This window comes from Drosophila subpulchrella, chromosome 2R (genome assembly GCF_014743375.2).
Source record: "Drosophila subpulchrella strain 33 F10 #4 breed RU33 chromosome 2R, RU_Dsub_v1.1 Primary Assembly, whole genome shotgun sequence".
Taxonomy (NCBI): domain Eukaryota; kingdom Metazoa; phylum Arthropoda; class Insecta; order Diptera; family Drosophilidae; genus Drosophila; species Drosophila subpulchrella.
Genome location: NC_050611.1, coordinates 18157553 through 18166745, shown reverse-complemented (window position 1 = coordinate 18166745; position 9193 = coordinate 18157553). Strand labels below are relative to the sequence as shown.

At 39.8% G+C, this 9193-nt stretch overlaps 2 protein-coding genes across 2 annotated transcripts; both read right to left on the bottom strand.

Annotated features, from left to right (window-relative positions):
• Positions 1–1780: 1780 nt before the first annotated feature.
• LOC119550628 (protein mono-ADP-ribosyltransferase Parp16) lies at positions 1781–3334 on the bottom strand. The gene has a single exon (XM_037859457.1). It carries the CDS (start codon positions 3035–3037, stop codon positions 1949–1951), a length of 1089 nt encoding a protein of 362 aa, XP_037715385.1. The 5' UTR covers positions 3038–3334; the 3' UTR covers positions 1781–1948.
• Positions 3335–5593: 2259 nt separating this feature from the next.
• On the bottom strand, positions 5594–8116 carry LOC119551079. Its single transcript, XM_037860242.1, has 3 exons — positions 7556–8116; positions 6836–7050; positions 5594–6268 (listed from the first exon to the last, which is right to left on the bottom strand). Exons 1-3 carry the CDS (start codon positions 8061–8063, stop codon positions 6161–6163), a joined length of 831 nt encoding a protein of 276 aa, XP_037716170.1. The 5' UTR covers positions 8064–8116; the 3' UTR covers positions 5594–6160.
• Positions 8117–9193: the final 1077 nt, after the last annotated feature.

Sequence of the window (9193 nt, the reverse complement as noted above, 5' to 3'; positions counted from 1 at the left end):
TGGACAATTGAGAACTCCCATCGCTTAAATTAAAAATCAAGTACTTATATTTTTGTTTACTTCGATCTATGTTACTTTTATAGCCCAAATATGTATGATTATTGGTACTAAAAATATTTAAATAAATTGTAAATATTCTTTAATCCCAAATTGAATAACAAGATGCTGTATTTTCTCCCTGTGCACTCATGCTAATGTGCATCTCGACTTGGCTTTTCACTCGGGGGATGGCCTTTTTACTTGGTGTCGCTGTCACTAAATTGAATTTTATGTGGCGAATGCCAACTTTGATGTGTGCCTTTATTAATGGTTGCTGGGAACTGTCAGCCGGGCCCAAAAAGTGGTCCCAAGGAGCGGAAAATGGGGTCTAAATCAGCACTGATAGAGCGTCGGCGGAGAGTTTACGGTAATTGCAGCACAAACAGGCAGCGAAAACCCCGAGTTGGGCATGTAAATTCAATGAAATATGGCTGGCAAAAATGCCTCGCACAAGCAACGCCTCAAAATGCCAGCAATGTCCCGCCGACCATCTAAACATCCGACCATGAGACGAGGAGACCAAGAGACCAGGGGACCATGACACCATGTGACCATGATACCATGATACCATGTGACCATCTGACCAGCGGCGGCAAAAGCCCGGACATCGAACGGCAGCTTGGCATTCCGGGCATAACTTCTTGCAGCAACGAGCAGACGAGCATATGTAAAAAGCGGAGCCAGCCAGCGACACATACTTCGGGTATAAGTACACACGAACACACATTGCTGGCGGGTTTCCATGACACAAAAAAAGAAAAGCGTGCTCAAAAAAATGGAATGGAAAATCTAGCCCAGCCAAGTCTCTAAATTGTGCGGCCCTAAAAGTGTCCGGCGGCACATAATGCTCACAGAACGTGCACTTAAAATAAAACAAAGGGGTTGTCCTTGAATTTAGGTAGGGGTAAATATATAGAAACAGATAAGTGAAATTTCAAATTAAAAAAAAATAGAGGAAATATAAGTTATTGAAATTTTTCTAGATGGTAATATGTTTTTATTATACAAATTAAATGTAACATATAGAACCTTTGTTATTTTTATTTTTTTTCCAGTTTGGCTATATAATGTAGGGCTTACTTCTCCTATCTTTTAAAATTTCCTTGTGAAAAATAGTAAAAGTATTAATATTTTTCACATTTAAAGAAATATCAAAGTAGTATTTAACAAAAAAATCTGCTGCTTTTAAATTCATAATATTGTGCTCTTGTAATCCCATAAAAATGTTTTACGCATATTGCGACTTTTTGTTTACTTAGATCTTATGCTCTACGGATCTTAAGATTAAAGCATTATTTATCAAAACATAAAAATTTTAATATATTTCCTATCTAGTTCTTACTTTTTCTATTAACAAGAATAGCTTTTAAGTAATATTAAATCGAGTCTGAAACAAAAACCTATAAATTACATTTTTTAGTTTCAGTTCAAAACAATATTGAGAATTTCTCTAAGTGCATACCCACTCACACGCACACACACAAATCCGTCCGTGTCCTTGCCACATGCATCGTCTGCTGGAGCTGCTGCTGCCCAATGGCCGCAAGGAATTTCACACAATTGCTAGAAAAATTGCAGAAAATTGAAAATGTGCGAGAGCGCATAAATTTTTACTGCGTCACTTGTGAATGCTAAATTGTTGTTATTTATGTGGGCACTGTAAAGCCAAGGTCCGCCACTTTGCAACCCCCCTCTCCTTGACCTCAACTTCCGCAATAGAAGATAAAATCTGTGAGAAGAGTTAAAGACACAAATCGATTTCATTTCGCACATAACTTGATGCCCTGCCACTGGATTTTGTGGCCAACTTCAGTGGCGAATCCAACTGAGTTCGGTAACAAAACCCTGCAGCAGTTCAAGGTCACAGGATATGGAAGTTGGTGGGATAAAAGTTTACGATTATCAATTTTCACAGCAATCCTCGCTTGAAGACGTGAAAGCCGGTTCGGGCAAAGAGGCGAAAGAAACTGCAGCCAAAATGGGCCATCGAGGAAACGATCAGCAGACTGACGCCCAAGGAAATGGCTTCATCCTGGTGCTGCTCCAGCCAATTGAGCAGTTTCCTGGCAGGTTCCCTCAACAGCTGCATTTGCTTCTCAGCCGCATGTTCGTGGCAACTTTGGCCATATAGGAGGATGTAGGATACCTGCATGGATTCGGCATCCCTGATGATCACATGCCTTTTATCCGGGCTGGTTTCATTGTCCTGAAAGACAAACTCCACCACGGCCACGCAGCGCAGAATGGAGCCGCACCGGGAGCCACCCACTCCAGCCTGGGGTTTACTTTTGGACAGAGCTTCATTCACATCGCTGGTTAGTTCTAGAAACCTTCCATCATTCAGGGAATTAGCGTTTAGCAGGGCGTAGAGCTTCTCCAACTTGCAGCCATAGAAACCCAGGCGTACGGACTCCCTGTTGTACCGCCTTAAACGGGTGTAGGCCTCCCCCGTCTGGTTTTCCCCGCCCATTCGCACCTCAAAGATCTGGGTTGGTGGCCTGCTGGGAGTGGGCATACCCAGGTGGGCATATAGCTCACCAAACTCACAGGGTCGCAGGGAGCTCAAGGACACGCGATCGGCCTGGTCCACCAATACGTCCGTCAGCAAACGAATCACATTGGGGGAGCAGGCCTGGTAATCGCAGTGCATGAGCTGCTCCTGCAGTGCCTCCAATCTGGGTGCTTCGCCCAGGGTGTTACACAGGAGGTCTATGGTTCCCCAATGGCTGGGCAGAGGCCTCAGCCTCGTCCTGTAGCGATAACTCCAGGCGGCGGCCACGAAAATCGTCCACAGAGCCTCACAGGCCAGGAAATCATCCTGAAGACGTCGCTGCAGTAGAATTAGATCTTTAAAATTGGGTATCTCCGTTCCCCTTTCCGAGTTAAATGGCACCACTATAGACTGTGGCAGTAGAGCCGCCAATCGCCGCCAGCTGATCCGCCTCGCCGGCACCGTAGTGGGAAATCCCACGGATGTGGCTCCCGTTAGCACAGTCATTTCCACTGGATTCTGATTTTGATTTCCCTTCAGAGACTGAAATTTTGAAATTGTTTCGCAGAGTTTTCGGCAAGCCGTCGGGCATCAATCTAAGCCTCCGACAATCTCGACAATCGAATGAAGTGTGTCGCCCAGGTGGCAGGTCGGATGATTGCCCTGCTCTGGTTGCAGGAGATTGGATTTCGTCCTGCAAGGCACTTAAAGAAATAACGCAAGGATTTTGTTGGGGTTTCTCGAATATTTTGTAATAGTTGGAACCGCTTTTTGGACTCACAATTTTGACATTAAACTCGGATTTTGACTTACTTTAAAGTTATTGCGAAGGTTCATAGTTCTGTAGCTTAAAGAAAGTTATAAAAACCTTGTTTAAGAATAGATACGATGGTCTTCTTATTATTTTGATGTTTGGTGTATTAATTTATTGCATTTTTATTTAGAAATATAGATAGATAGATTATAGATAGATAAAAAGATAGATAGATAGATAGATAGATAGACAGATAGATAGATAGATAGATAGACAGATAGATAGATAGATAGATATATAGATAGATAGATAGATAGGCAGATAGATAGATAGATAGATAGAAAGATAGATAGATAGATAGATAGATAGATAGATAGATAGATAGATAGATAGATAGATAGATAGATAGATAGATAGATAAATAAATAGATAAATAAATAGATAAATGAATATATAGATACATCAATACATCGATACATCAAACATCAATATATCTATACATCAAAACTTCAATACATCAAAACATTAATACAACGATACATAGATACATAGATACATAGATACATAGATACATAGATACATAGATACATAGATACATAGATACATAGATACATAGATACATAGATACATAGATACATAGATACATAGATACATAGATACATAGATACATAGATACATAGATACATAGATACATAGATACATAGATACATAGATACATAGATACATAGATACATAGATACATAGATACATAGATACATAGATACATAGATACATAGATACATAGATACATAGATACATAGATACATAGATACATAGATACATAGATACATAGATACATAGATACATAGATACATAGATACATAGATACATAGATACATAGATACATAGATACATAGATACATAGATACATAGATACATAGATACATAGATACATAGATACATAGATACATAGATACATAGATACATAGATACATAGATACATAGATACATAGATACATAGATACATAGATACATAGATACATAGATACATAGATACATAGATACATAGATACATAGATACATAGATACATAGATACATAGATACATAGATACATAGATACATAGATACATAGATACATAGATACATAGATACATAGATACATAGATACATAGATACATAGATACATAGATAGATAGATAGATGAATAGAAAAATGGCTAAATAGTTCGAGTAACAGGTAGACATAATAATCGATATATAGACTTTAGATCCACAATGCATTATTGAACTCCTGCATTTAATGAGGGTGAACTAGCTGTTATATTCCAGGTTATAGATACCTAGTATTGCACTAATCTATTGATTACTAAAGTATTATTGAAGAAGTCACCATTAAGAATTAATAGTTATAATTTTTCCCTGTTTATTTTGATAATGACTTCACAAATCAGTAATTTCTTCCAGTGCAGGCGTTAGTAACAGTTGGCAAGTGTGATCTCCGGATGGGTTATGGTTGGGTGGCTGCTGTGGGCGGTTGGATTGTTGCCTGGTCGGGCTGTAATTGATTAATGGAGCCTGATGTCGAATGCCTGATGCCTGCCGTCTGCCGCTTGATGGCTGACGCTCACCTTATGTCGGGGGTGACTTAACCTGGGACGACCCGAGATGAGATGAGATGAAGTCGAGAGCGTAGCAGCAGCCACCACCGAGGGAGCAGCAATGGAATGGTCAAAGTTGCATCATAGCTACGCAGTTAATTGGATACTTTTTCAATACTTTTATCTGCGGCAGCAACCCCCCAAACCGCTGGGATTCTCCACCTGCTGCTGCATGCGTAATTTATTGATATACTCCCGCTAAATTATGAGTCTCCTGGGGGGCGCGAGAACGAAATAATTTTTTGTTTTCCCCACCCTTATCCTTTTTTTCCCATCCGAAAGCAAGGAGGCTGCAGGTGTGGGTCTGTGTGGAAATCAGTTAACCGAAAAAGTTTGCAACTTTTTGCCTCTGCCGTGCTCGCTGCCTGTGAAATCAAAGTTGGAGTTTATTCAAATAAACGCCGACATTAAGAGAGTTGCAACTGTTGCGTTGCGTCGTTGAAGGCGTCTCCTGGCATTCGGCGGCATAAATCAGAGCCAACAGCCGTGGCAACTTTTTTCGCAGATAAACTTTTGACGTCATTTAACCCTCTTTTTTCAGCTTTTTCGGGGGTGCCTGCAATGTTATTAATATGCCCAAGTTTCTTTTGGCGTTGTCAATTCCCCGGAGGCGCCTCCTGCTAAATAATTCCAGTTCGCATCGATTTCCCGCCACCAAGACAAACGAATGTCTTTAAAGGATTTCCGTTTATTACACACTAAGTGGGGGGCCCATTCTCATATGCTCGTGGTAGGCAAGAAGTGGCGGTTAAACAGGACACTCAGAGATATGAAAGTTAGCAAATTATAAATATATAAGTTGGGTTAATAGATAAGACACATTTTTGGAAAAACTTTTAAAGGTTGCTGTTGAAGCTATGGGTGATATTATGAAATTAAATTGGAAATTGAATGAAGTTGAGTAATTAACTAGTACCAATTTCTCAATGTCATGCTAACTTTTATCATTAAGTTAAATTTTTATCAGACCGAAGTTACCAATAATAAGTTAAGTTATCAGTGAAAGCAGCCTTTGTAAGGAACTTAGGCTATTTTTAATTTTTCGTCAATTTTAACTTCCTGTTAGTTAACAAACGAAAACCTTAACCCGACATTGAGAAATCGGACCCAAATAATTTAAGTAATTCATTTTATATTGATAAATCAGTAAGTTTGTTTACTCCACCTCACTGCTGCCCCGTTTAACTGCCACATTTAACATGCCGGCGAGCTTTTAAAAATCCCCAAGACTTAAGCAAATTAAAAGCTGGAGATGGATAAATATGATTTTACAGACTCCACAATCCGCTCCACGTAAATGCTGTTGTTGTGCAGGACAAATAGGAAATTTCGCAGCGGCAATGAGTTCTGAAACGCAGAAGATGAAACGTGGAATCAGTGCGGCGAAATCAATTATCACAAACACTCTGCATCGAATGGCTGATAAATATATATATGTATGGGCTCGGGACCGGGGAAAATAAATATAAATTGCCTGCTGGCTGGCGATTTGATTTCATAAATATGTGCCTCACGTAGCCCAGCTCAATTGCCAATTAGAAGCGAGGCGAAAGGAAAAAGCAGTGGGAAAAGCGGCAGAAAAAGCATAAAAAGAAAGGCGGTGGCACTTGAAAATTCTGAGGCATCAACGGAAGTTGATTTGTATACGGAATCGCATATAAAAGTAGCCCACTTTTAACCTGCACCTTCTTTTCTGGCCAAAACTCAATAAAGCAATCGGAAATTTTTCTCACGTCCCATTGGAAAATTATTATGGAGCCTGGCAATCGAGGACGGCCGTTTCAAATGGAATTCCTTTAAACAATTTTCCCCAAGAATATGTATACTTGGGAAGGAGATGGGGACCGAGCAAACAAAGCGTGTCCCCAACTGAAATACAATTACCACATGGGGGTTTCCGGTTTCTCGACTCACCTGCAGACCGCTCAGAATTTTGGCAAACTTTGGACTGCTAATGCTGTCGACAAATGCTGCGAACTGTTTGTTGCTCTCGAACTCGTCGAAAAATAGGGCATACAGTTGGTCCTGCGGCAGGATCTCCAGGACCCTCTCCACCATTCCGTGCAGGCCACTCTGCTTCTCCCCGTCGGAGGAGCTGCCATCCTCGGTGGTTGCGGCTTTGGATGCTTCTAAAAAGTATAGTATTTTCTTATTTAGAGAGAGATTTTATAATTTTTAAATTTCTGAAGACTTAGGTCAGATTTCCCATTGAGGATATAGTCTGTTATTCGTTGGAGAAAATTAATATGAAGGTTAATTGCTTGGAGAGACAACTTCGTTGTCTCAATGTGATATTAGTTTTAAGCAACAACCAAACTTTACTTTTCGTTCTTTAAGTTTTGTTTTGTCTACCCTAATATTTAACATAACATTATGCAATAGGACCATGATAAAATTTTTAATGTATATATATTATTGCATATTATATTATTTGAATTTAAATAGTAATAAGAAACATTGAGGTCTCTAAAAACTAAATATTTAAAGGAAAATACAAAATTAAAAAAATTATTTATGAACACGTAAACTATACAGTTTTTAAGATACATAAATTAAATATTTTGTAAAGCTCAAAAATCACGCTTCAAAATAATCCCAATTTTTTGGAGTTGCACAAAAATCACGTATACGCACCGTTGACGTCAGTCGAGCCCAGAATGGAGGGTTTAAACACCCCCGCCACCGCATGCATCACCTTGATCACATCCAAACCCTGGGCACCCAGATAATTGGTAAACTCCAAGACTTCCGGCAGCTGAAGGATCTTGCGCTTTATGTCCGCAAAATCGCTGCTGGCCAGGAAGGCATAGGCTCTTTGGAACTCCGCATCGTGGTGATAATACTGCGCAGCTATGGACTGAACTTCTTGCAGGGGAATCAGGGCCACAAAGGCGCTCAGATCGAGGGAATTATTGGCAGGAGTCGGCTTCTTGCGACTCAGGAATATCAAATCATCGGACTCATTGCCCTGGTCACTTTCGTCACTCTCATCGCTGGCGGTTCCATCCAGGGTCACGAAACCAATGCCACTCACATCCGACTCGTCACTATCCGGCCTGATCAATTCTTTCTGTGGAAAGCCCATTGCCAGGGAAATGCCAGCGGCACAAACCACTAAAAGTACCAGGTGACCGCGATTCATTCCGGCGATGTGATCTCCTGCACCGATTCTGAACTTCTGGCCGCCTCTTCCCACGCTACTTTTTGGTCCGCCGATCTGTGGAGACTTTGGAGACCATTCGAGACTGTGACAATCGTTTTGTCCCAGCGATTATTTAATTTAATCAGTAGCATTCAACAAAAACCATCAGTTATGGAGGGGATTTCATGACCGAGGTGCAGCCAAGAGAGGTCACAACACTCTGAAAATAAATTATAATATTTGAAAAGCTATACTTTACAAGCAAGCTTAAGTTTAAGGAACTTAAAAAGATCAAAATGTAAGTCTTTTAATACGTAATATTTTAAAAAGCCGTATAGACTTTATATTGACTTATAGTAATATACACTTTTTATAAATTTTGGTTTATCGTTTTTCTATAGTTTAATAAATAATAAAAGACATAATATAACATTTTTAAAGAATTTTTGGCAGGATAACCTGCTTATAAATGAACATGCAATGTCAAAACCTTTAGTTTGTTAGAACCTAAATTATATTATAATAGTAAACATAAATTTAAACTTGATTCTTGATTAATAAAATTTAATATAAACGACTATAATCCTAATATATAGCTCATTTTATAATCCTATTTTATAACTCATTTTTGAACTTAATAATCGTATAAGCTATTATAAATTTGTTTGCTCAGCTTCAGTTAGTTACATTTTACTTTGAGTGTAGCTTAAATCCATAGTAAATAAAATATTGATTTATGGTTCTTATCGGTGGCTTCGATTAGGCCATAAAACATGACTTGCAGCCATAGGAGCCCCCGCATCGTCCTCGTAAATTATCCAAAGTGGGCGGGCTTCCTGTGGGCGACTCTGGCCAACTGCATTTCCGCCGATGGAAATCAAAGAAAAGCGCACCCAAAACACCCCACTCAGCGGGCGCTTGAGTGTGATATTCACACTTTGACAGCTGGCGGGAATGTCACCCGGTTAGTCACTGTGTGTGTCACTCAGTCACCCATTCAGTCAGTCATTCACCCAGCCATTCAGTCAGTCATTCAGTCAATCGCTCAGACGCCCATTCAGGTCTCGTTTCCAGCTCGCTCGCTTGTCAAACTGTGCATAAAATATGTACATGCATATGTACCCATCCCA